The 27,377-nt window shown below is 44.1% G+C and overlaps 2 protein-coding genes across 2 annotated transcripts; one reads left to right on the top strand and one right to left on the bottom strand.

The window, feature by feature from the left end:
• Positions 1 to 9,308: 9,308 nt before the first annotated feature.
• stx10 (syntaxin 10) lies at positions 9,309 to 17,695 on the bottom strand. The gene is made up of 9 exons (XM_029499793.1): positions 17,627 to 17,695; positions 17,191 to 17,266; positions 16,307 to 16,400; positions 15,467 to 15,561; positions 14,381 to 14,443; positions 13,857 to 13,958; positions 12,616 to 12,722; positions 11,633 to 11,727; positions 9,309 to 11,339 (listed from the first exon to the last, which is right to left on the bottom strand). Exons 1-9 carry the CDS (start codon positions 17,659 to 17,661, stop codon positions 11,263 to 11,265), a joined length of 744 nt encoding a protein of 247 aa, XP_029355653.1. The 5' UTR covers positions 17,662 to 17,695; the 3' UTR covers positions 9,309 to 11,262.
• A 7,719-nt stretch (positions 17,696 to 25,414) lies between these two features.
• On the top strand, positions 25,415 to 26,896 carry ier2b (immediate early response 2b). Its single transcript, XM_029507202.1, has one exon. It carries the CDS (start codon positions 25,570 to 25,572, stop codon positions 26,122 to 26,124), a length of 555 nt encoding a protein of 184 aa, XP_029363062.1. The 5' UTR covers positions 25,415 to 25,569; the 3' UTR covers positions 26,125 to 26,896.
• Positions 26,897 to 27,377: the final 481 nt, after the last annotated feature.

Genomic DNA, 27,377 nt, shown 5'->3' with positions numbered 1-27,377 from the left:
GCATTAAAATGGACTGAAATAGATGAATAGTAGATAGATCTGTTGTCCTGGGGACCGTCCGTCTGTATCAGCTGTCGGAGGCGGTGGTTCAACTTCAGTGTCAAAGTTTTTAAAGCGTGAACGCCTTCAGTGTTTTAATTTGAATGATAATCCGGCTGTTACACAATGAGCTGCTCATAATCCCGTTTAAAAGATCTCATTTCTAAATCTACAGCTGTGCTAACCTGTGTTTTTGGATTCTGGTCGCAGAGGAAAAAGCTTACTATCAGTGTCAGTTTTTGAAGCATCTCCTGGATTAAATTTATTAAGCCCAGAACAACAAAGCATGTTTTAGACTTTGTAGATAACTTTGAAATAACTGAGCTTATTTGGCCTGTTTTTGTTTTTTTTGTTTTTTTTTTAAATGAGAGGAAACCTCAAGCACCTTATTACTGTTATGTTGTCACAATTACGGGCCTAAAACGGACACACACACACGTGCAGAGAGTCTCGAGTTAGATCGCAGAAGTGGCGCCGCTCATAATCTGAGCGTCCCAATGCCCCAAAAGAACAAACCAAAAATCATCCCCGGTCCTGAACTGACCCGGTTTTATAGACCAGTGTTATGGATTTAAAAAAAAAAAAAAAAAAAGAAAAGGCAAGTCTGCCTTTTAGGGCACGGCTTTTAAAGGAAAGACATTAACTTGCTCGTTTTTTTTTTTATATATTTGCATGTCTATCAAGTTTAGTTTTGTTTTTTTACGCTATTGGTCAAAGAGCCCTTGGTCCGGAGGCAAATCCCTGCACCACCTCAGCCACTTTATGGTACGATCCAAGGAGATTTAACCAAGTTCAGTAACTGAGGACAGATGCAAGAAGGAAGTGTGAGAGAGAGAGAGCAAACGAGGTGTGTGGGGGGGGGGGGGTAAAGGAAAAGAGGAAATTAAATTTAAAAAAGTGAGCAGAAATGGGGGAGGAAGAGGAGATAGTTTGCACATTGTTTTGTTTCCCTGAAAATAATCTTATTATTCCAACGCTTTGTCTGAAACCGCCGCCTTAAGTCAGAAATGAGAGATTGAGGGAAGGAAAGGACACTCTGAACCTCCCAGGAGAGGAGGGATGAGCGAGGAGGGGGTAGGGAGGGTGGCTGGGACGCTCGGATGATTTGGTGTGAATGCATGCATACGTACTGCTGTGTGTGTGTGTGTGTGTGCGCATCTGTGGATGAGCATAATGTGTGGGTGTGTTTTTGTAATATGTGTGTGTGCGCATATTAATGTATGTATGCAGTTTTTTTTTTTTTTTTTTTTTTTAACTCTCTCTCCTCTTGCTTCCCTCCATTGCCATTTATGGCATGTTAATGTCTGCCTCCTCACTCGAAGAGCTTTTTGACTGTGTGTGTGTGTGTGTGTGTGTAATGCGCATGCCTATGCCAGGCTGGGTCTGCGTCTCATTCTATGTGCTGCATACGTGTGTGTCTGGCTTCATGTGGCGACTGCGCATGTCTGTCACTGTGTGTGGGTGGTTTGGGTGCTCAGCTCTGCAAGGTCTGTGTGTGAGAGAGTGTGTGAGAGAGTGTGTGTATGTGTGTGTGAGTGGGTGGTATGTGCGCAGAGGTTGAGATGAGTGGCTGTTTGTTTTTGTCTGCCTCAAAGAGCAGCACCCGACACACACACACACACACACACACATCTGCAGAGTGACATATCCATATCCAGTCTATACATGTGTGTCATATCAAAGATGCAGCTGTACTGCGGCCGTTGTGGCTGCATCTCTTCTTATTATCATCAGTAATATTATTATTGTTGCTGTTGGTAAATAATTTAAATATAAAATAAATGTCTCTTCTGTCAGCCGCTCTGATTCCTCCCTAAACATCCCGCCGCTGCCTCCTGTTAAACGTCCTGTACTCCCGCATGAGACGGCAGCACAACTGCAGCCCGGACACACACCCCTCCTCACCCGCTCCTCACCCCCTCCACCTCACTTCTTTTCTTTCCCTCTGTCTCCCCCTCTGCCTCCTCTCCACTGTTCTGTTTTCTATTTTCTTTGTTTACATCTCTCTGTCTCATCTTCCTGCTATGTATACATTTCTCTCTCTCCTCCCGCCCCCCCACCTCTTCTCTCTCACACACACACACACACACACACACACACAAACGCACACAGGAAGAAGCTAAATAGTGTCGGTCCCTTGTTGCTTCATTATATGAACCAACATTTTTCATCTACCGCTGCTTCATTTCAGTCGACTCCATTTTCTGCATAGAATGCAAATCCTTCACCCGTATATCTGTCTCTGTGTGTGTGTGTGTGTGTGTGTGTGTGTGTGTGTGTGTGTTTGCTGTCTACAACAACAACAGATGGTGCTGCCAAATATGTTGCTGCATGTGTGTTTGTGTATTTGCACGCACATGTGTGTGAGCTATTCGAATGCAAATATGCAAATAAATGGGCGTAGGTGCGTTTGACCAGGCACATCAGTGCTGTGTGTGTCTGTGTGTGCGTGTGTGCGTGCTCTGTTCACCCTCCCTGTCTATGGGGCACTGATCCGATTTTGTGAATTTAAATTTAAAAACAAAAAACACGGAGTGTTTATTGCACTTTTAATAATCAGACCATTGATGACAAAGGTCTGTGTCCCTATATTCCCCCAGCTGCGGCCGCCAACCAATCAGATCGTCGGGGACAAACGCAGCCAATCATGAAGGGAATATCGGACCAGACTGTTGAGCCAAGTGACCAAGTGGGGTTAAAAAAGAATAATTGTAATCACTGTAGACTTGAGCGCTGGGAGGGTGGGGTTATCGGGAGGTTCTGTTCTTCCTGAGGAGGAGATGATTGTTAAGAATCTCCCAGGACAGATGAAGCATTGCGGCAGTCTGCCGTCACATGAGCGAAGCCACAATCCAGACAAAGAGATGAGAGAGAGTGAGAGAGAGAGAGAGGAGACTAATGACAGAGGAGGAGGAGGAGGAGGAGGTGATGGTTTCTCTGGCCCTGTGCCACTAAGATAAATACCTGGGTACTTGTTTGTTTTTGTTTATTCTTTATTGTAGCGTAGCGTCTTGCAGCAGTGCGTGCTGGATTTGCCTTTTGTCTTTTCAAACGACCCGAGACGAGCAGCCGGCGGAGCTCCAGAGAAACAATACAGCTTCCAAAATTTCTTGAAAAGTTGAAATTGCACTAAATATCTGTGAGAAAGGGGGGAAAAATATCTTTATGTCCGGAAACACATTTGGCTGAATGGTATTTTTTTTTTGTTTGTTTGTTTCGAACCCTGCTTTTCTTTGAAGCACTGCGATATGATAATGTGAAGACAATTTTGCTGCAACTTGTGGAGGCGCTTTTGGCCTTGTAGGCAGACACACACTTGTCACATGTGCGTTACGTTGAACAAACACCAGGCAAATCTTCATCCGCCTCCAACAATCAGAGATTTGGATGAAGGATGCATTTGTGAAAGAGCTCCAGTCTAATTGTTAAAGGATCTCACTGGATGATACGGCACTTCCCAAAAGTTCTTTCCTTTCATTCATTTTTGTGATTTAAAGAAGCCGGTCGTTGGCATTCAAATCAGTTATGACATAATGCATCCACAGATTTTAGTTTCATCACCTCTTAAGCCACTCAGCAAAAAACTAGCCAAAGTGCTAACTTTGGACTACAGTCTGCATTCAGTTTTAAAAACACACAGTTCCCAACGAACCAGAAGGACAAGATGTCTCGACTGGAAAAGTTTAAAATGAAAATAAACTTTGGCAGAAGTGAGTTTATTAGCTTCCACAGAAGGGAAGCGCTTTATCACAACTGGATCCCAGATCAATGCGACCCAGAAACCGAGATGGCAGTTGAGTGTCTCTTAAATTTTGTCGCCCTGCAAGAAAGGATTGTAGAAGTGGTGGTGCTGTTCGGTTAAGGCGGATCCAACATGGCGGCTGTAGGCTCTCCTTCGGGGTCGTTGGATAGGCGAGCCGCTGGGGGCTTCGAACTTGAGATTTCAAACTCAAATCTGAACTTCCTATTAGCACAGCGAGAGGGAAATTTTCTGTCTGTGCCTGTTTTATTTCCTCTTCAGATCTTTTTTTTTTTTTTTTAAAGGAGGTGAGGAGAAAGGACAGAATGATTTTCAGAAAAGTGTTTCGAACACTCTTCTGCCCCACAAAGAGCAAAATCTGTATGAACCCCATCGGTTAAAACTTGGTCTGTCTAGTTCCAGAGAAACCTTCTGAAAGGTGCTACATGTAAGAATTTGCACAGCACTGGTTAGCGTCTTTGATTTCACTCTTCCAATCATTGAAAGATCTGAATAAGTCCTCTGCTAGCTCTACTTCTTCGAGGCAAACACACGTTACAGCGACTCGCTTGTGATTGTGAGTGTGATTAAGTGATGGAACGGCTTTGAGGCGTTAACTGGCTAAATGTTGCAGACATTTTTGATTGTTTTTAACGGCACTGCGTTGATGGGTTTTTTTGTTTTTTTTGTTTCATTTTTGAATGTTATCTGAAATACTTACATATAGCAGCTTTAACCTTTTTAAAGCCACCGCAGGCTGCAGCTTTTTGCCTCTTTGTAGGGCAGTTCTGTCCGAGCACAGATATACGACTAAAGGTTGAGCGGGGCCAGAGAAGATGTGTTTTGTTTGTTTGTTTGTTTTTTAAAGTGATAAGAGTTTGGTCACGCTATTAGAAGAGCTTTGTACACATTTTAAGAGTTTTCATTTTACAGTTTCATTATTTGTTGCCGTTTTTTTTTGTTTTTTGTTTTCTACATTTGAACTAGTGTACTGTAGTCCTTAAAAGTTATTTTAAAGGAGATGCTACTAATAATTCAACATTAACACCTGTACGTAGAGTTGCCAAGTTGTGTAAAAAAAAAAAAAAAAAAAATGACAAAAAGAGATGGAGGAGACGTGGATAGCTGTAAAATAGTTTAGAGACAGAGAACGACATATTTTTGCATTGCGATTGTTGTATGACTGAGGTGCTGCAGGCGGGGGGGTTTTAATGCTGGACCAGACGTTTGGTTTTTACTGTGCTACAGCTGAGCTCGGACCACGATGGGGGGGCCGGAGAGAGCAAACGGACAGAAAGGCTACAACACTGAATGTCTGTTAACAAAAAAATTCTAATCATGGAAAAAATCTTTTGTCTTGTGACGACTTAAAATCAGATCCCAGATCAGTTTGTCAAAACTTCCAATCAAAATCTACCCAAAGTTTGTTTTTTTTTTTTTTTTTTTTTTTACTTGACCTGGTTCTTGAACCAGCTTTTCCACAAAGAATAAGCTACTGCTGCTTGAATGTTTGTTTTTTAGTTTGTTTTCTTTAGACGCCATCTGGTGGCTAAATGTTGGTACTGCAACCCTGCTCAACAGCTGCAGTACCTGCCAGGGTCACCAGAGGGCGGGTCCCAAGTAAGCAGTGATCCTTCACAAGCTACGATGCTAATGGAATAGTCTCGATCACTGTATCAATCCAAGCACCTTAACAGCAGGCCGCCGGAGGCCTCTGCTGCTCGTCGTACCAATCAGACACAAGACAAAACCTGCCAAAATGTCCCACAGTGCTCGTGGGGCCGAGATGCCAAATAAAAGTCGTCAGCAGATTGAAAGCAAAAAAACAAAAAAACAAAAAAGTGTGCTGACTCGTTTGTCCGTCTGCTCTCCGGCCTTCTCGGCCTCCGTCTCGGCTCCCCATCCGCAGACTGAGGTGACGAGGAGCGAGTGAATAATCCTTTTAAAACAAAATGAAAAAAGCACCTTTGGGCGAGCCGGAGCCCTCTGCACCTTTCTGAGCGCGCTCACTACGTCACTTCCGGTCTGCGGGTCGGATGCTGGCATCAGAAGTGGAACTGTTCATTATCTTTTTTTGGGATGGGGGGGGGGGTTTGTAAGTTCCTTGTTTTTGTTGTTTTTATTTTTTTGTACTATTATTCCCTTTTTTATTTTGTACGTTTGTTTTTTCTTCTCTCTTTACAATATTTGTTGTTTACTGTAAACAAAAAAAAAAAGATAATGTACCCGACCTGTCTCCCCCCAGGTGGGAAGTGGGAGCACAGACTGTGCGAACTTGCCTCTGTTCGATGGTGAGGGGAGGTTTGTGGTGGGGGGGACTTGGTTCCTACACAGACTGGGAAAATTGGCACAAGGTGAAATCTGATCACTCAGGTTGCACAGAAAGCATTTGATAGTTCACTAGTCCGGAGTCGACCCCCTCCCCGCCCACCCACCCACAACAACAAAAAAAAAAAAAACTAAAACAAACGCACAACCTTTTAGAGTGACAAGTCAAAACCTCTTCAGAGCAACTTCATCACCTTCGACACAGGAAACAAAGGGGGACGGCTTTGTCCTTTCAACTTCAAATGCTTGTGGTGTTCGACCGGCCGTCATATTTACTGCATGGTGAATTGTCTGACCTGAATTGTGTCTCTTTTTGTGTTTTTGTTTTTTGAATCCAATCAAACTGTAAAAGGAAAAATCCACCCTCAAACACTTTAGGCTGAAAGGGGGTGGGGGGGGGCAGTGAAACAATATCACAGCAAATGAACTATTTACATATCCAGCTTTTATTCTGCGTCATGTTTCCAGCCACCTGATGAATGTACGTCCAATGTTTCGTTTCCTTTGAGCTCTAACTTTGGTCTCCACCAACTGCTGTGGGAAATATCTGGCTCCTCAGTTGCATCTGTCTCTCTCTGTCTGTCTATCTTTGGTTGTTTCATTTCTTTCATTTGAGCTAAACGGCTGCTTTCATGTGCTGGAAACGGGCGAAAGAGAATCAGAAGGGTTTAAAACCAAAGCAACCAGCTAGAAGGTGCTAAAACGTCAATCTGCCGATGTGCTCAGCTAAATGAAGGGAAATGGGTTTTGGACACTGGACGCCGGTGTCGGACCGGGAAAGAGAGGGTGGATTTTTCCTGGAATGTCAGGAGTCGTGTCTTAACGTGTGTGGAAACTGGCTAAACTTGAGAACAGCAGGACGAGGGAAGCGGAGGCAAGACTCTTTGGAATCAAGATTGTGATCCCGAGGTGAATCCTAGTCCCCCCCCCCCCCCCCCGACACCCGCCCCTCCCCACACTCCTTCCAGTCGGCCTTCCTCCCCCTCCCCCTCCCCCTCCTCGGCGCTTTGCCCTGACCTCATGAGCCCTCCCCAACTTCGCCAAACTTCTTTTCTCCTCCAGCTCCTCGTCTCTTATCCTGTTCTCTTCTATCCACAAACATTTACTGCGCTTTGTCCCAAATCCCCACACACCAGAGACAACACACAGACACACAAACATATATATATCTATATATCTATATATACATGAATATATAGAAATATACTCTATATGAATACAAAACGGGCAAAACCTCTGAGATACAGAAGCTCACGCACACGCCTGCGGCCTCTCGGGTTGAGTTGCGGGATGCGTGTGCGGCGTCTTTTGTGTCGTTGATGCAGTTTTCAAATATTAGAAAAAAAAAACAAAAAAAAACCTTAAAAAAAAAAAAAAGTACCAGTTTACCTCGGGAGCTCTCAGCCATAGCAGACCTTAATCCCTACAGATATCTCAGCGCTGCGAGCAGCTTCCGAACTGCTGTGGCTGCCGTTACAAAGCAGGTACATAACTTTGTTTTGTTTGTTTTTCAGGAACAAAAAAGCCGGGAGCCTCAGCAGAGCGCTCTCGGACCATTTTTGAATGCATTACAGTGCAGGGTTTTTACACGAAGCCGAGAGTCCATGTCAACACAGTCTTACCTCAGAATCATACTACAGGACGGGGGTGGGGGGGCAGGGCCTACATAAGATCATAGCAACCGTGAATGACTATTTTTTATTCCTTCTCTTCCTTGTCTCTGGTGGTGTTGGGGTGAAAATACTCCGCAGAAATCTTCTTTTTGTTTTTTTTTTCCACTATAAATATATAAATATATAAACTGTACATTATGACATAGAAGCACTATTGAAGTTTAATTGTTAGGTGTGCACTCACAGCATGAGGTATTATTCTTTATTATTCTTCATATCTCAGAAAAATGAAAAAGTTAAACAGCAGCTTTTTGGAAGTAAAGGAGGAAAAAAAAAAAGGATTAAAAAACAAAAAATAACAGATTAAAAACAAAATGCAGTAGCGTCTACTGATGTCAAAGAAAATACCCAACCTCGCCCCTGCCACACACACACACCCAAAACCTTTACCCCCCACCATCCAATACATGCCCCTGATGCCCCTTTGCGCCACCCCCATGCTCCCCTCCTTGCCCCGCCCCGTGTACATGCCAGTGTTTTTTCCCCATGTGTTTCCAAGTGCCAATAACTTTGTGAATTCCTAACTGTGACCCAGTAATAAAGAAAATTGCACATTAACTACTGTAAAGAGAAAAAGAAACCAGACTGATTAAAATGAGGAAAAAAAAAATCTGAATATCTTAATAAAAAGTTTGTAACAAACAGAACTCGGCTCAGGTGTTTTTATTTCCTCCAAGTTTCTTCCCAAATGGCTTCCGGCTCCACGACGTTTCGGAACCTTTCCATTTAATTTCAGGTCGTCTTGCAAATAGGGACGAGGCTGTAACCTGCAGCGGCGGCACAGCCTGACTCCGCCCCCTGATATCCAAAAAGAGGCGGGGCTAAGACCACACTCCAGAGCAGGTGAGTTTTTTTGTTTTTTGTTTTTTTTTATCGCAGGCTGTAAATGTGCTTAATCCTGCTGTTTTCACGGGGGCCGTCACGTGTTTTCAAATGGATGATTGTTTTCTGAACGTGTGGAGAAATGTGGCAAAACCTTCTTTGATTTGCTTTTTCCACTTTGATAAATAACCATTAGGCCTAATTGTCAGTCAGAACAGTTGGTAATTAGTTCCCCATCAGTCTAATTAACTCATCATTGTGTCTCCAGAGTTCTGACTGAAAACACTCCATCTCTTGTTTTGAAGACGGCAGCTAGACGACTAAGAATCTAGAAATAGCTGGTGTGAGATGTTCACAGGCCGTCTGTAAAACGTCAAGGTGTCGGCCTGCTGATTTTCAGAGTCATCAGGGAGCCCCCCCCCCCCCACACACACCACCTCCTTCGCTCTGCTCATTACAGCTAAAGTAAAATGTAATTTCACATGATGGCTCTGCTCAGAATAGGACGTGATGATGTTTCCATTCTGAAGAGCGGCTTTCAATTAAAAAGGCGAACTGCTGGAACATCTGCAGTTTGTTGGAGGCTTTTATCTGAAGCTGAAATACCTCTGCAGCCGGAGCCGCCGTGCTCATTCAATCAGACGCGTTTAAAAGCAGCACATTGTTCATGTTCAACAGCTTTAATCAAAACTTAAAACCCCAGAAAATCATCTCCAAAGTGACAGTAACAAAAAACAATCATGTGCGATTCACTTTCTTTTTTTTTTTTTTTTGTTGTGTGTCCAACTAACATCCAACTTCACGTCGTCGACGTGGAAGAGAATGATTAATTGTTTTTATTTGGCTGCCACGGCTCCTTTTTTTTTTTTTTTTTTTTTTCTCCCTTTACTGAAGGCAGTCAAGTATCTAAGAAATGTGCTGTTTGGCATCGAGGAGCACATTCACAGAAAAATAAATCAACAGGAGACCTTCAGAATAAAATCAAAGGTTACCTTCCGAACCTCCTCCCAACTATTGGCACTTTATTTAAGGGCGCATCGTCAGAGGTGCCTGATTTCCCCAAGTCCACCTTAAATACCACAGAGGTTTCGTTAAAGTCTCTGATGAAGGGGAGAAGCTCTGCAGCCCTCTTATGGACACTTTCTGTCTTTGTTCTCAGGCTCTCCTGTCCCTCATTCATTGCCTCTTTTACAGTAAAATAACTTTTAATATTTATTTAAAATCCCAGCGGTGGTGAAATTTCTCTTCATCCCTTCATTTTTCTGACATTCAGCTCGACTGTGGGTGAAGCAAACATTTTCTTCCATACAGGAAAAGGAAAGCTCACGTTCCACCTGCTCTGCTGTCACAAACCTCAGAGGTCTGACAGCAGCTGAAGACACACAAGGCCTTGAATATGGAACGCATATTCAGATTTTAAAAAAAGCACGAGAGCGGAATAAAATGAAGACGAACTCTGCGGGTGAGGGCGCAAAGGGCACCTGACCTCTGACCTCTTTGGGATAATGGATTTTTCTAAATCTCTGATTGGGAGATTAAAGGAAAAAGTAATGGAGGCAGCCTCAAAGCTTCGAACAGGACTGAAGTTCATTTCCAGAACGCAAAGGAAAAAGCATCCTAGTGAATATTTATATACTGCAACACACCCTGACGTGTCACCTGACAAGACACAAAGGAACATCATGGCCGCCGGCCTCCAGCAGAGGGAGCCGTCGGCCCGGGTCTGGGCTGAGTGCGGCGACATCCTGCCCAGCAACTGTTCCTCCTCATTGGCTAAAAGCTTTTCAATAAACCAGGTGAGCCCTCATTGGTTTCCACTCAGCGGCCGGTGGAAGCGCCCCCGCCGCGGCCAATCAGGCGCTCCTGCACCTGCCCCTGCAGATCTGACTTCACCTCCACCAGACGCAGCCCAATCAGACAAACTGTTTTGTGTTGGGTTTTTGTCTTGACACACACACACACACACACACACGCACACAGCAGCAGGTTTCTGAGGTGACTCATTCTTCTTCTGCGGCTGAAAAGTGTCGTGGAGGGAAAACCTGCTGCTGTTTTCCTGATTCAAGCAGCGAGCGGTTACCACGGGATAACTTCCTAAACTGATCCGCACACATAGGCACATTAAGAAACGTATAAAAATATATTTAAGGCAACACTGATCCCCCCCCCCCCCCCGTGCTGCTGCTCCTGTCGGCTAAAAACACAAAGAAAGTTTCCTGATTTAAAAGTTAATGAGTCGCCCCGTTAGCTGTTCTCATCAGGGTTCTTTTTTTGGTGCCACTTACTGACATTGGTGTTGAAGGGGGCTGATTTCTGACGTGTTTTTTCTGCCAACAGCAGCAGCAGCCGCAGCAGCTTCTGGGTCAGTACCATCATTTCCATCAGCTGAAATGTACCAACATGAACATTGACATGAGCGTGAGGCAGCCGTCTGGTTTCTCCCTCGCGGAGCTCCGGCGGCTGCACACAGTTTATTTTTCCTCGTGCGAGAAGCAGAGACGGGACGGCCGCATCCTGCCGGTCACCAGTGTGAAGAAAAGGAAGGGACGGGGGAGGTGAAGAGGCGGACGTCCTTCCTCTTCCTGCATCTGTCCATCCAATCTAACCGTCCGGACGGGGAGGAGCCAGGGAGTGTAGCTGGGAGGTCAGAGGTCGCTGACATCAGAGGGCGAAGAAGAGGATGAGGACCACGATCATGATGGCGACCAGCACACCGATGGCGCACCACTGCCTCCGACCTGAGGAAGACCAGGAGGGTCGCGTTTTTATCAGTCAGACTTCAGGTTTGATACTAATTCTAAAACTTTTTCAAACTTTTTTTACCGTAAATGTCTGTAAAATGTCTCCACATGCAGCTGCTACAACAGTAAAGATTCAGCCCGGACACAGAAACTAAGCTGCAAAGTGTCATTTTTAGTGTGATGTTAAGCGTTCCGATAAAGAAATGAATCAATCTCTAGATGTTGCTGCTCACATCAGGCAGGCCGCCTATCTGCTGTAATCTGTGTCAGCGGGGTTGGTGTAAACCTACTGCTGGTCATGTGCGACACCTTCTCCAGCTTCTTCAGGACCGAGTCCATACGGGACGACGTCTGGTCCATCTCATCCCCGAAATCCCCCAACATACTGAAGGACAGGAGAACACAAACACACGTCCTGCTTTTACACGGTGCACAAAAACAGAACTGCACTCTGCTGTTAAGTCTTTGTACACAAAGGGTCCGTCACGTCGCGCAGTGTTTAAGTGTTGCCTGAAACACACATTTACACAGCCGTGTTGTGGCTGAAAGTGTAAACCTTGTCTTGAGGATGATGCTACAGAGAAGTTCAAGACGTCAGACAAATCAAAACACTTCAAACACGACGGCCACTGAAGTGGAAATGTGTGTTTTCATGAGGTCGGCTCGGTCGTCCTGCTGCTGAACGTGTGGACGTGTCCTCAGCCTCCTGCTGACTGAACTAAATCCTGGAATGTCAGAGGAACTGATGAAAAACTGTGTGGAAGGAGAAGTTGAGATTTGCCTCTGCCGCGTCCTCTGGACAAATATTTCATAAAAAATTAAATAAAGGCATCCACGCCATCCACCGGCTCTAAAATTATTTATTTTAAAATTCTTCTGATGAAGCTGTAAAGTCTGACTTTCTACATTTCCCACATCACCCACGGATAACTATCAGAATGTCTCGGACCTCGAAGACAATACGGATTTATTTTCAACCTAAATTCAACTTTTGTCAAATCATAAAGAAAATCGTTTTGCTTTAAATAATGACGAAACTGAAAGAGTGGCTGATTCGCTTTCTGTTTTTTGGAAAACCACTCTTGCTGTTTTGGCTCTTTGAGGAAGTGACAGCAGAACTTTTAGGTGAAGTTTGATGTCGGGGAAAATGAAACGTCTGAAATCACGACTCCCTTCGGTTTGTTTTCATGTGTGACTCGACTTTGTGGAAAAGAATCACGTACACTTGATCAGGGTAAAGAAAGTGTGTGTCTTTGTGTGTCTGTGTGCTCACACTGCCTGCTCGTCCAGCTCGTCTCCGATGCGTCCCGACATGTCTTTCAGGACTCTGATGCTGCCCGACACCAACTCCAGCTGCTCATCCTGCTCCTGCATGATGAGCTACACACACAGGACAACAATTAGCATCAGACAACACACAGACACACAGACTACACAACTCCTTTAAGTGGCTTCGGCTCAAACAGAAAGGGCAGATTTTCAGTTCCCACATCTCAGACATAGACTCCACTGGTTGGAAAAAGTCAGCTTTGTTTCCATGGACACAAGGAATGGGATTAAAAGTGCTTGATGTAAACACACTCGTTTGGACCTTATGCTGATTGGTGTGCATATAAATACTTATTCTACAGTTTGGATAGAAATGATCTGAACTGTGCACGTCTTGTTCCGTCAGCCATACGTCAGCATAGCGTATTTCCACCTTTACTACTCCGTTCAAACGAGAGCTGCATGTAAACAGTAAAGCTCTAATCCGAAGTGTGATCAGTAAACATAGCCTGTGTGAAAATGTCCTGTCAGACAGATAACAAATTTGAAAGTTTCAACATGTTAACTTTTTTTTTTTTTTTTTAAGTTGTGCTGCTGAAAGTAATTTCTCCCATTTGAGATCGTAATCATCAGGCTATGTATTATTTTCACTCCTGAAGTGACTCTCGGGATAGATTGGACCACGAAGGATCCACCCGTCCTTCATTTCTCAGGAACGGACACATTTGTCAGCCACATGTCAAGAAGAAGAAGAAGAAAAAAAAAAAAAAAAAAAAAAGACGTCAACAGTGACGCAGTTGCTCTTCTGAAATGAGACACTGTTTTTCTAGGTTGTGTTGTTCGGACACTTTCTAACACAGAAAGAAATCTATTTAATTTTTCACCTCCTTTGAACACAGTTCTAACTGGGTGCAGATATTTCTGTGACCAAATGTTCACATTATGAAATAAAGCAGACGTCATCTTCTCTGTGAGAACTCATCTGATTAAGTCCTATAGAAGACTTTCATCAACACCACAGGAAGTGAGAAGCAGCAGCTGTGATACGGAAACCTTACAGTGAACTTCCAGGCTTCACCACAGCGTGACTGCCGGCACTAATCGCCAACGATAAAACAAACTAGCTTCAGAATGAGTTTCACACTAAAAATGCTAAATCAACAAACAAAAATGTTTTTCCATGCTTCCACTTCTTCTCCCTCTGCTCTTGTATATTCCACCCGTTCATCCGTCCTCCCTCTCTACCTGCTGTTGTTCCTGTTGCTCCTGGATGTATCTGGAGTTTGCAGACACCAGATGAGCCTCCAGTCCTGTTGACCTGTCCTGGCCTGACGAAGCCAGCAGAGCCTGAACACACAAACACACACACACACAAATGGGTTGTGAGGTTAACAGGAGCAGAGTGCTTCAGAGAGACGTCACATTCAACACATCAGGAGAAGTTTGAAGCAAAAGTTCACATAAACTGACTAAATGGGTCGAGTTTCTGACTTTAAACACACTAAGAAAAAAAGCGGTCCTTGAAAGGCTGGAGGACAGAAATGCCAGTTTATTTCTATATTCCACTATAACTAATATTAAAGCTAAATCTTGGCATGCTTGATGTCAGAATGACGTTGTGGTAGAACATGGTGGTTGATTTTCGTGTGTGATAATGACAAATCAAAGACATTTGAGACTGTCTTTATATACAACGTAGACCTGACGGGGGTCCACCTTTGGACCTTTAAGTGATACCAACGACACTGATGGTTTAAATGTCCACCAACCTGTCTGTTCTTCTTCTCTGCCTGAGCCACAACAGAGGGGCTCGAGAGCTGATCCTTCATCTCCTGCACACACACAAAACAAAGGATTTACACTTTCTCACTCCAAAATGTGTCACAATCATGAGGAAAAATCACTTTCAAAGATGCTCTCAGCGCAGACAGCTCCATTAATCACTTTCCCCGACCAGCAAATCAAAGCGTCAGAAAGTCTTTTGTTCCCTCTCCAATGACTCAGTTCTTTTCAAGTCTATTTTCAGGATGGTACCTTTGCCTTGTGTTAGGATCTGACTCATATTTTCCACCGTGCCTGCAGCCCGGCCAGCGTACCAGCTCAGCCAAAGCCAGGCGCCCAGTGAAAAGTAAACACGCCGACAGGTGCTGACAGATAATCGATTCTATGTCTCCTTACAACAAAAAGTGACAACACATAAATTACTGTGTGCTGCAGTGTCGGGAGCTGCTGCATCCTCTGATGTTTGACTTCTGCCGGTACAATCTGTGCTCATTAGTTGCCAAACTACAGCAGACAGCTTCCAGGCTGTGTTTGTGTAGTTGGTCACCTGTAACCGGAGGTGACACCTGGTTCTGCGCAGCCCTGAGTCCTGAATAAACACCAAACTATTACACACAGTTAATTACTTCTGTTTGGAGTTTCTTCACAGAGAATGAAGGCACAATAGCAGCTGTGCTTCTCTATCATGAGGCATCTTTAGTACATTTTCTATTTCGACACAGTATTGATAAAAATAAATAAATAAATAATAAAAAAAATAAAACAGATACTGACTGAAAAAGATTTTTTCATACTATTGTCAAATCATCTTTGTTAATGTATTTGTGCAACAGCCAAATATCCAAGGAGCTGCAATCCTTTTTTATTTGATAAAAGTGAATTGTGTTGCAACATATTTGTACTATATATATATATATATATATATATATATATATATATATAATTTCAGAGAAAATAAGAAATCAAACAAGACTTGAAATTTATTGTGATACACTAATATATCTTCAGGAACAAATTAAGGCAAATGAATCTGACATCATAAAAATAGAATCAATACAAAGACTTATATTTACCTGAACTGATTTCCTGGTTTGCTCCACAAAGTTTCTCCTCTCCTGGAGTTCATTGTCCCCGAGTCTGAACTTTCCCGGATTCGACTCCACAATACCTAAGTCAGTCAAGGACCCAAAAGACCAAATATGTCCCCTTATTTAAAGGGAAACAAATGATATTTTTACTGTAAACTAGCCTTTCTGTGTTCGCCTCAAGCACTGCAGCTTCCAAAGATGTGCAGGTTGGACTGTAAATTGCAACAGAATTTTAAAAGAGGAATTTGGAGAATGCGTATCCTCAATCTTTGAGTTTTTAAAGTCTCAAGGGAACTGCATATTAATGTCATCTTCCCCTGCATAATTTAAAACACATCCATTTGGACAAAAAGTCAGAGCAATATGACAAAGCGGTGAATGGTAATGTTGTTGGGAATAAAACAACCTTTACGGGTTTATTGGCTGGCTGCTAACAATGTGAATCTGTTATTAAGAACCCCGTAACCCTTCTTATATTTCATTACCTTTAAAGCAGTTTCATTTGTCAGTGGCTCTTTTGTCACACAAATTGTGTGTCCTCCACTTTCAGAGCTGTGACTCACTGTTGTTGTGAGTCACAGCGCAGCAAGAAGTTTGACTTTTAAACAGAAGCAGTTTGTTTCACTGAAAGAGTCACGTTGTTGTGTTTTTAAAATCTTTGATCTGTGCTTAATGATGGTGGCAGGAAAATGTTTCCGGCCCTGATGGGATGAATTTTATCTGCTGGTGGAGAAATTAAAGGAGGAGTGCGACACAAAGCCTCTGTTTGTTTTAAAAATAGTGACGGTCATGTGAAGAGTTGTGGGATCCTGTTTGAAAGGATACTGATGGTTTCACTGAGGTCCTCCAGATCCCAGTCAATGGCCCTCAGGCAGTTCCTCAGTTCATTGGCGCTCCAGTCCAGCTCATCCCGGCTGACCTGAGACAACAACAACCAACCTAAGTCATTCTCACTCACTGTTTTCAGTCTCTACCAGAATACTACACTTTTCCTTCATGTGCAGCCTGATCATTTGTGCTGGTTCCACTTTTCAGTTCTTTATTTAGTCTTGTCCATCGTGCAGTGTCTCATCTGTCCCAAATCGTTTTACAGCAGGACAGCTATCATAAATACTTCTTTTTGTCAATAAGAACAGGAGCTCTCCACCATACATCCCTAATCTCAACATCATGAGATCATTTTACATCTAGAGCACATTTAAACTCAACACTGAGTTGGCAATATTAAAGATTACAGTAAACAAAGGTGAAAGGAGGAAACACACATTTTGGACTTTCCAATAAACTCAACAGTTAGTGAGCTATAAATGCCAGTAAATAAAAATAGACTTAGGGGGAGTATGTCTGATGCCTTTTATAGTTTTTGGAACTGTAAGTGCTGCAGCTCCGTCGCCTTTGAGATGTGACGGTGGTGCATGTGGAAGGGGTGAGCTTTCAGGTCAGAGAGCTCCGCAGCTGAGTGCCGGTGGATAAAATCTGTGCTGGGAGGAGAAGCCTGGAAACAAAGAGCTTTGGCAGCGAAGGGCAGCTAAGACTGCGGTCACATTTCAAAAACAAACTCTCTCCTGACTGTGGAAGGGGCGGGCTTTGATGGCTGTTATAGCTTTTTCAGGTCACAGCAAACGCTGATGTGTAGCAGTGATGCTGAAGGCTTTTGCATGGAGTTGCATGTGTCAGAGGGCCAGAGGCTTCAGGTGAGTCCGGCTCACCTGAGTCCCGTCCTGCAGCAGCTCCTCCCACCGATCAAACAGGCCCCGGGCCCGGGAGAGGGCCTTCTGCACCTCCCTGAACACACACAACACAACAGCAGAGAAACATGAACAACACAGAAACGGCTGAGCAGCTCGTTTAACCAAATCAGACATTTATTCACCCCCCGGGCCCGCACACATGACCCCAGAGCGGCTGTCACACTGCCGTCAGTCCGCAAACAGACACCGACACACGGACTCCCTCTGCGCAGCTCACGGCCGTTAGGAGCTAGCCGGGAAGCTAACTCCTGCTAACGCGGCTAGCACCCCCCCGCCTCCCCCGCTCCACCCCCCGAGGCGGAAGACACACACACCGGCAGTCATATCGGGCTTTTTGGTCGACTCTAACTTCGACTCAGGCCGATTTTCGGGTGTTAATGTGCTCATTTCTCACCCTTTCACAACGAAAAACGGATCGTCTGTCGACATGATGCGTCCTTCCGCTTTGCTCCACGCGCATGCGCAATTCTCAAACGCTCCTTCTACGTCATTTGAGATATTAATATAAAAAAAAAATATTTTACTTTATTTTTATTATTTACTTTTCTGAAACTTCATTTTTAATATTTTCTACTTGGAAACACGTACTCTTCAACATTTACTATGTAAGTACTTTTACACAAACGTCCGATTTCAAGATTAAATGCTGCATTGTGTTGTTAAATTTGTGTTGCTACTGATTTTTTTATTTTGTATCATTGAACTAATTGAACGAATAGGAACCTATTAACTACAACTATCACATTCATTCTAAAAGTAAAATGTGCAACATTTAAAGAAATGGCATCTCAACCTCAGCACTGATCCGTGATTCAAAGTTCAGATTAATGATCATTTCTCTCCTATTCCAGCTTGGAAGTCTCAAAAAACTGTTATAATGTTGTGTTTTGATTGGGAGGTGAAGAGGAATAAAGTGTAAGTTTGATCTAGAATTTAAAATAAAGTAAAAAGTGGTTGAGATCTGGAGAAATGCTCTGTTGGAAAGCAAAAGGAGGCACTTGTGGTAATCTGTGTAAGATTAGTTGCCACAGTAACATTTATGCAAGCCCAGCCGGTGTTTGCAGGAACTTGCAGAGTTTATGCAGACGGAGCCACAGCCTGCATTTAATTTACAATTTACTGCCTAGATATTCACAAATAAGAACAACAGGCAGGTCTTTTTGCACTGTAATAGGACATAGAAGAGGATGAAGGATAGAATAAATCAGGATGTAAGAGGTTAGAATATGATGCACGACTTTTTCAATCCTCTTAATAAGGCCAGAAATCCCTCCACAGTTCTCCTCTCTGTCCATCAAATGAAATGGAAATCAGAGGTAGATGGAGTGGAAACTCATTAAAAGTGAATTAGCGATGGATGCACATGAATGAACCGAGCAGATCGATGCGGATGGGTGTTGATGGGAAAGAGAAACTGCACACTCAGCGTATCCTCCGGTGGGCGCTGCCTGCATGTCCTCCCTTCACATCTGTCCTTCCTGTCCCACCCATCTGTCTCTATTCTTGTGGGGATTTACCCCCCGCCTCGATCCCACCCTGTCCTGTCCACCTCCTTCCTTCCTGTCTTCATCCTGTTTCCTCCACTCCACTCCTCCACCTTCACTCCACCTCCTCCCATCCTTTACTGTGAAAATTCACAGCTGCAGTCTTGACACACAGACCTGAATTTTTAACAAAGCTCCGATCTCTCAGCTTAATAACACTCACTAATCCTCTGCCATCCCTTTTCCCATAAAGCCTTGGTCACTTCTCGTCTGAGGTTTTGTTTTGATTTTGGCTGTGTTGGCCTGTCTTTGGCCATCTGAGGAAAGTGAAACTCAAAAAGAATATAAACCTCTGGGTGCTTTCTGTGAAAAAACACTGGGTGAATCAGACAACGACAAATTAATTCAACAAGGAGTCGACTGAGGAGTTTGCGTTTCTTCTCTCATCGTTATTGTTGGAGAAACCTCCTTTGCCTTTTGCTGTCAAAAGAAGTAATAAAAATATGAGTCCAGTTCAGTGTGATGGTCCACTTCCTGGTTTGAGTCAGAAAACTTACATACACATTAATGTTCCAGATGTGAGTCCTATCCTGGATTGGATCTTATTAGGGATATGATTGAAACCTGGTTATTCACATCCTGGGAAACATGATCATAACAAGTGTGACATTATAGACCTACACATTCCTTTCATTGTTGACAATGACGTAACCTGCATTTGCATAACGTCAGTCTGGAATTAATAACAGAGATGAGAAATCTGGATAAAGTCGGTCAGTTTCTCCATCATACCCAAGATTCACTGAGATGGGATCAGGACTAATCAATGCTTAGGCCAAACAAATACTGATATACACGTCCAAATTTAGTCCACTATCTTAAAGCAGTAAAATGATTTCTCAGTAAATTAGTAAAACCTTTTCTCAACATTAATGGCTGAATGATGAGCCTCGCAATACTGCTCAGCTCCGTTTACCACCGTCATAAAAGGCACCAACATGTGGAACCCATAAAAAGATTCAGCTCCAATTAAAAGAATTACACCTTTACATGGAAGTATTGATTTTCATTACGGGTTCAACTGTCTGTAAGGGCCTCAAAAAAAAGAAAAAAGAAAAAGTTGTGTGTTGTCAAGGTTGGTAAACAACAGGAGCCAAGCTTCGTAAGGCCAGACCGTCTCATCTGGATATGGCCCTGGACCTCGCCTTTGTGGTGGACTGTCTTCCTGAATAAGGACACGGTTAATGTTAGCAAACAAAAAACTATGACCAGCTATTTATTGTTGTTTTGGTTTTTTTTTTCAGGTCAGCCTTTTAATTGATGTGAGTTACCTTACTCAGAATTCACGTAAGAAATGTAAATGTGAAACCAGCGCACACACCCGGGGATTCCCTGGCATGCAGCTTGTCGGGCATTCCCAGTGTTTTTACTTTTAATCTTGTTTGGTAGCAAGAATCACGATAAAGTAAAGACACAGGTAACAAGTAACAAGACACTTAATGTTTGCAGGGACTCTATATAAATGTGGATGCTTATAAATCCAGATATGATTGAATGCACGTGTGCCCCATGATGGTGTTGGACTGAATAGGTCAGATCCAGCCCTCACTCCTCCCGAGCTCCAACTTCTTTTCCAGATATAGTTGTTCTGGTTCCAAAAAGCCAAGATGGCTTGCACACACAGAACCAAAAATAAAAAAACACAGAATACATCTGCCTCCACCCTGAGACCTTCCAATCAGATAGTAAGAAACCTCCACCTGAAAACCTCCACAGTCAGATAATCTGAACATATCTGTGTTTTACTTTGTTTTTTTACTCAAAAAATACCTTTTCACTCTCTCACCACTTGCTTTATCACTGCTTCTCATCTGCTGTCCAGCTCTGTTGAATCTAAATCTGCCCGAGTGGAAAGTTTGAGTCACTTAAGAACACGCAGCTCGACGTAGCAGGAAAAAATCCAAAGAGCAAAATCTGAAGTGAGCTGGGTAGATCTAGAGAAACTGGCTCGGAGTCAACAAGCACGAGGAAACAGACAGAGAAGTGTTAAAGTGCTAAAAATAGCCACCCTGACCTCCCTTATGGTGCCTTCAAGTGCTCCTTGTAAGGATGACCTACTTCTTATGTTTGAAATGCAACTTGCTGCTGCTGCTAAAGTGCATTCATGGGAGAACAAAGAGAAAAGGTTTATATACAGTCACCACTTGGTTTCTTTCAAAGCTCAACTTACATGAAACCATCCTGAAGGAGAAAAAAAACATTGACATTAACTGATATCTAACCACGCCAAGGACGCAACAGAGAAGCACAACAAACATCCGACCGTGCGTCACAAAGCTGTACCAGCACCATCAGACTGGCCGGGCCACTTCACTCAACAGTCTGCATTCAACCTGCCGGAGTCATCACATGCAGCTCGGAAAGCTGTGAAAAACCTGTTTTAAAATTCAGTGGTACTCACAACTGTTGTCAGATTTTTTTTTTTTTTGCATGTCTCAGCACATTTTGGCCAATTAACTCTGAAAACAACAAAATGACTCAAATCTGGTGACTAAAGGGTGACAAGAGTTTGCAGGAATTAACTTTCACTCTTCCTTTTTGGAGGGGATGGCAGTCGTTGGATTGACAGAATGTATAACACACCTGCCTGATGATCAGGAACAGATCCAGCCCTCAGTTTGACCTTACCCTCAAAATTTAAAAACCCGGAGGCCTCAAACCGGCAGCTCGCCAGCAAACAGGTCACATCGACAGACTGGCCTTAGCTGAGGACAGTGACTGCTCTGTTGTGACATCACAAAGTTACAGAGGCCCTGATTGTGTGTTCTGTCTATGAATCCTGGCTGTGGACGGAGCACTTATAAAACCTAAACCTGATAACACGTAGAGAAAACCTTTTTATGGGACGTAACTCGAAGGTGCAAGCACGACTGATCAGAAAAAGGAAACCCTTCTTCACCAATAAATCAACAGTTTCCATGCTTTCTGTGTGTTACAGCATATTTTGGCAACTAGGTCGTTTCCTGGGCCTACCAACTGTTTATGCTATAGAGTGGAATACTGTAGAGTGAAAAGGCTGGCCCCACCCTCCAGTCTGCACACTCCACCGCCCATTTGTCCTCAAGCAGAGGCGGCGCAAGGATAATCACACATAACACTGTCACCATAGAGACCGGTCGGGTACAGACCTGAGGTGATGTGTTGTGTGCTTGTTTTCTTTGCTCAGCTCATACGGCTTGTGGTGGAGTTTCCACGATAAGAGGCAGAATTTGGATTTTAACCTTATTTAAAAATTCTCATGACAAACCGGGAACAACAGATCAGTTTAAATGGCAGTTATGATGAATTGAAAGACTCGATCCTTTTGCTTTTTATTTTTGTGTGTATTCGATATGTTTTTGTGGGATTACAGATGGACGACCTCCCTCCTGGAATCTGATTTATAAAGTATTTATTCACAGCTGCATTAGATTAAGTGAGAAATTGACGCATTTATGCCCCAAATGAGCTTTTAAAGACTAAAGTTTCTTCTTTGTAAAGAATGTTTTTGTGTTTTTAATAAAAATGACTAATGTAACTTCTCACTGCCAAATGCGAGCTATGCAGAACAACACACAGTTAGGACATTTGGTATCCATTGTAATGTTTGTTTTCTGATGCCACGTTGACGTTGTGAGGCAGGGACATAAAAGTGATGGGAGAGGTTTCCATGGTTACAGCTTCCATGTTTTTACAGCAGCTGACAGCTCAGGGCGGTGTTGGCCAGCGTTACTGATAACTAGTATAATAAGCTCACTGAATGAATACTTGTTGAGCGCTGTGTTGCAGTGTAGCTGTGTGTGTGTGTTTGTGTTTGAAAGAAAGAGTTTTGATTATAATGGCATTCATTCAGTTGCCTTGGATTTTGGAAATCGGCTGATTCAGGGATCCAGTGTTTTTCATACACAAAGCTATATCTGAAATTCCCAAATTTTTTAGACAGACAAGACAAAACAAATTCAAACGTAACTCATCGTAACTCATTCACTTCTTTCTATTCATTCAAGATAAAATTCCCCTTTATTGTTCTTTAGGAGGTAGAAAGGCAGGTAGGAACTGCATACAGATAAATTAATAAAAATATTTATCCTATACTTATGACTTTTAACTCTTTTATTAAAGTTTAGCACCTGGCCAAGGGAAATGGATGAACATTTTCCTTTTCAATTAAAACTACTTTTTTCTCATGTTGAATCTGGAACAATCTGGAGTAAAAACTTTAAATGTAAAGTAAGTAAAACCATTTATCTTCCAGTATTCCAGAAAAAGGTACCAGAGCATCAGAACCTGAATGCCAATAGCTTTATTCCAAGTGCAATCAGACTCTAAATGAAGCACATATGCTGCCTGTCCGTCCCTACATTTATTATCATATTTATTTATTGAGTAATTTATTGTTCTTTTCATTGCCAGTGTGTTCGCAGTGTTTTTACATTGAAATGTAAAAAAAAAAACAATTTTAACAGGGCAACTTCTTGTCTATACAGTTTTTGTGTGTGAGTGTGTGTTACATTGTGCTGTGTATGCAGTTTGTTTTTATCTGCACCCTTGACTGCAAACACAGTCTGTTTGTCTGGGCTGCAGAATTTCTAATTTGAAATAAAGCTCATACAATTTCCCACGGCGCCTGAAGGCACCACCGCGGTGCATGCAGGTCGACCTGAGCCTCGCTGCTGCCTGGTAACCTTATTTACACCGGGGACAACTCCTTATATGGTGTGTGGGGCTGACGTCATCACCGCGCGTGCCCTCGGTGCAGGGTGAGAGCTGGAGGGGGGGTTGAGCTGCGGTTGCGCGTTCACGTCATGACTTTTCCGCTGTGCGCGTCCCCCCGGGTTTTTACTACCGGATGAGCCATATATGGAGAATACGAGCGAGTGACGTCACGCGCGTTTACGTGTGTGTGAAACTACAGAGAGAGAGAAAAAAAAGAGAGAGAGACATAAAGAGACACAGAGAGAGAAAGCAGAAGCTGAGGACACGTTTTTTTCTTCTTTAAAGTCAATTCTCCGAAAACAGCTTCAGTCCTGAACGGGAATAAAAACAGAGTAACTGGGAACTCCGGCCTCTAAAACAGCCTCTAAAACAGAATAACTGGGAACACCGGCTTCTAAAACAGAGTAACTGGGAACTCCGGCCTCTAAAACAGCCTCTAAAAAAGAATAACTGGGAACTCCGGCCTCTAAAACAGCCTCTAAAACAGAATAACTGGGAACACCGGCTTCTAAAACAGAGTAACTGGGAACTCCGGCCTCTAAAACAGCCTCTAAAAAAGAATAACTGGGAACTCCGGCCTCTAAAACAGCCTCTAAAACAGAATAACTGGGAACACCGGCTTCTAAAACAGAGTAACTGGGAACACCGGCCTCTAAAACAGCCTCTAAAAAAGAATAACTGGGAACACCGGCCTCTAAACAGAGTAACTGGGAATGCCGGCCTCTAAAACAGAGTAACTGGGAACGCCGGCCTCTAAAACAGCCTCTAAAACAGAGTAACTGGGAACACCGGCCTCTAAAACAGCCTCTAAAACAGAGTAACTGGGAACACCGGCCTCTAAAACAGAGTAACTGGGAACGCTGGCCTCTAAAACAGAGTAACTGGGAACGTCGGCCTCTAAAACAGAGTAACTGGGAACACCGGCCTCTAAAACAGAGTAACTGGGAACGCCGGCCTCTAAAACAGGCTCTAAAACAGAGTAACTGGGAACACCGGCCTCTAAAACAGCCTCTAAAACAGAGTAACTGGGAACACCGGCCTCTAAAACAGCCTCTAAAACAGAATAACTGGGAACACCGGCCTCTAAAACAGAGTAACTGGGAACGCTGGCCTCTAAAACAGAGTAACTGGGAACGCCGGCCTCTAAAACAGAGTAACTGGGAACGTCGGCCTCTAAAACAGAGTAACTGGGAACACCGGCCTCTAAAACAGCCTCTAAAACAGAGTAACTGGGAACGTCGGCCTCTAAAACAGAATAACTGGGAACACCGGCCTCTAAAACAGAGTAACTGGGAACGCCGGCCTCTAAAACAGAGTAACTGGGAACGTCGGCCTCTAAAACAGAGTAACTGGGAACGCCGGCCTCTAAAACAGAGTAACTGGGAACGTCGGCCTCTAAAACAGAGTAACTGGGAACGCCGGCCTCTAAAACAGACTGAACCAAACTGTCTGTTCCTGGTCAGGAAAGGTCAAACAATAAAAATAAATAAAAAACACGGACATCTGACGAGAAATAAACTTTCAGCCTTTTTGGCTTGACTGTTAAACACAATGTGATTATTGATGGTCTGATTTTTAGAATAATAATAACTAAAGGCTATCGGAAGATTTAAAAAACTTGTAATGTTTTAAAATATTTATAACGTCAACATTAAATAAACAACAAATCTGTTTGATACTTTTTATATTTTTTATATTTTTTATATTATTAATGAAAAACTGGATGTTTATGAGTTAGACAGTAAAACGGCCACCGAGTTCAGCCGTGAAGAGAAAAGGTCGACGGAACTGTGTGTATGTGTGAGTGTGTGAGAGTGTGTGTGTGTGAGAGAGAGAGCAGGTGTGGGCGGAGCCTTCTTGTCACTAACTGAGGCATGAAGTCCGCGTTACGTCAACGAGGAAATAAAACACCGCCCCGCCGCTCACGCGCTCTCATTTCACTAAGAACGCACAAAGTCCGAGCTCAGACTTGACGACACTAGAAACTAAAGTCCAAGTCGGGACAGGAACAGCTGGTCTGCTTGAGGAGTCTCTTTTGGTGACGGTGCCAAAACAACCGTGCGCAATTACGCGTAAAACCAAACAAACACACACAACAATGAGTGCCACAACAGCCATGGAAGTGAACGCCGAAGCCAGACGGATCCTGGCCGTGTCGATAAGCAAGCTGTACGCCTCCAGGACCCAGAGAGGCGGGCTGAGACTCCACCGGAGCCTGCTGCTCTCCATGGTCATGAGGTCCGCCCGGGACATCTATCACTCCTCCCGGGAGAGCGAAGCGCCCAGCGGGCCGCAGCCGGCGCCGGCGGAGGAGCCGATGGAGGTCGGCTCCGGCCCCGGGGAACAAGCCGAGCTGCCCGCGCCTCAGCCCGAGCTCGAACCGGCTGTGAGCCCCGCAGAGACAGCGGAGCCCGGCAGCGCGGAGGAGGGCTGTGATGGTGAATTCGCCGAGGACAAAGAGAACCGGAGTCCGGCGAGGCAGTCCAGGAAACGCCGGGGCAAGGCGTCGGCGGCGCCCGACTTCCTCCCCAGCAAGAGGGCGAGGCTGGAGCCCGGGGAGGAGCGGTATGCGGCCCCGCTGGGCAGCTGTCGCGTCGGGGCCGGGGAGTCCCTGACCGCTTTGTCTCTAAACCGGGTTATACCTGCCTTCTGAACATATGGAGCCAGGCGGAGGGGGGCAGAGCACGGCCTCCGATGAGACTCTGGAGCGGAGTGGTTCTCCACTCCACCGTAACCTGGAAGGGACATCTGATCCCTGTGCGCACCGCGGAGCTGACCCAGATCGGCGGCCCCGGGACGGAGGGATTACCGGAGAGGGGCAGGGAGGGGGGGGGGGGCAGCTCCGGTCGATCTGAACAGCCGGGCCGAGGGGAGATACAGGCCGGAAAGTTTTGAGGAACAACCCCACAGAGGAGGAGGAGGAGGGGGCTGTGTCACTTTTAGTTTCCCCTCTGATTCAACTTCTGTTGAAGAGTCCAAACAAGTGACTGGTGCTGACTCAAAATGTGTGCAAGTGTGAATCAGCGGAGCGATGTGAGTCAGAGAGAAGAAGTGAAGTGGTGGACAAACACACAAAACCCCGACTTTGGGGGAATTTCCTGTCTGTGTGTCGGGACTCTCATTGAAAAAGGAAGGACACAAACACACACATTCAGCTAATGCTGTGGACTTTGATGAATCAATACTACTGCGCTGGACTGTCCTAAATACACTGAGTTCACACGGTGCTGTGGAAGAACTGAGACAGAAAACAGGCCAGACAAACGTTGTGTGTCACTGAAATTGTTCTGTTCATGTTTTACCTGTGAAAGAAAGAAAAAAAAAAACAAATTACCTCATTCCTGTTCTGAGCTGCTTTTAAGAAATGATTTGTATGACTGAGTTAATGGTGTGAATGTTTTTGTAATAAAACAGCTGAAAAGGTTTTCTGTCGTCCACAGCTCTTTTGTTCTGAAGTTGTTGCTGAGAAACACAAACACACACACACACACACACCTTATGTCCAAACTAAATGGTCTATATTAGGCCACAGTTCACAGGGTCAATCCCTTTCAGGAGGGAGGAGGTTGATACAAGCCAGCGCCAGCCTGGCGTCGTGCCGCTAATCTCATACTTCCAGTAAAGACAGACACACACACGTTCAAACAAACTCTCTCTCTCACACACACACACACATGTTCAAACAAAATCTCTCTCTCTCTCTCACACACATACAGGTTCCAGCATTGTACCATTTCCTGTGGATTATGACTGAATTCTGAATCACATCCTTCCCTCTCAACATGACCTGACAACGATTCACAAGAAGTGGGGGGGGGGGGGGGGGGGGGGGGGGAGTTACGCAAAGTCACAACAAGGGGCCAAAATAGAGCTGGAGTCAGCAGGTAGGCTCAATCAGCCCGAGGG

This window comes from Echeneis naucrates, chromosome 1 (genome assembly GCF_900963305.1).
Source record: "Echeneis naucrates chromosome 1, fEcheNa1.1, whole genome shotgun sequence".
Lineage (NCBI taxonomy): Eukaryota > Metazoa > Chordata > Actinopteri > Carangiformes > Echeneidae > Echeneis > Echeneis naucrates.
This window is presented reverse-complemented; position numbering and strand designations above follow the sequence as displayed.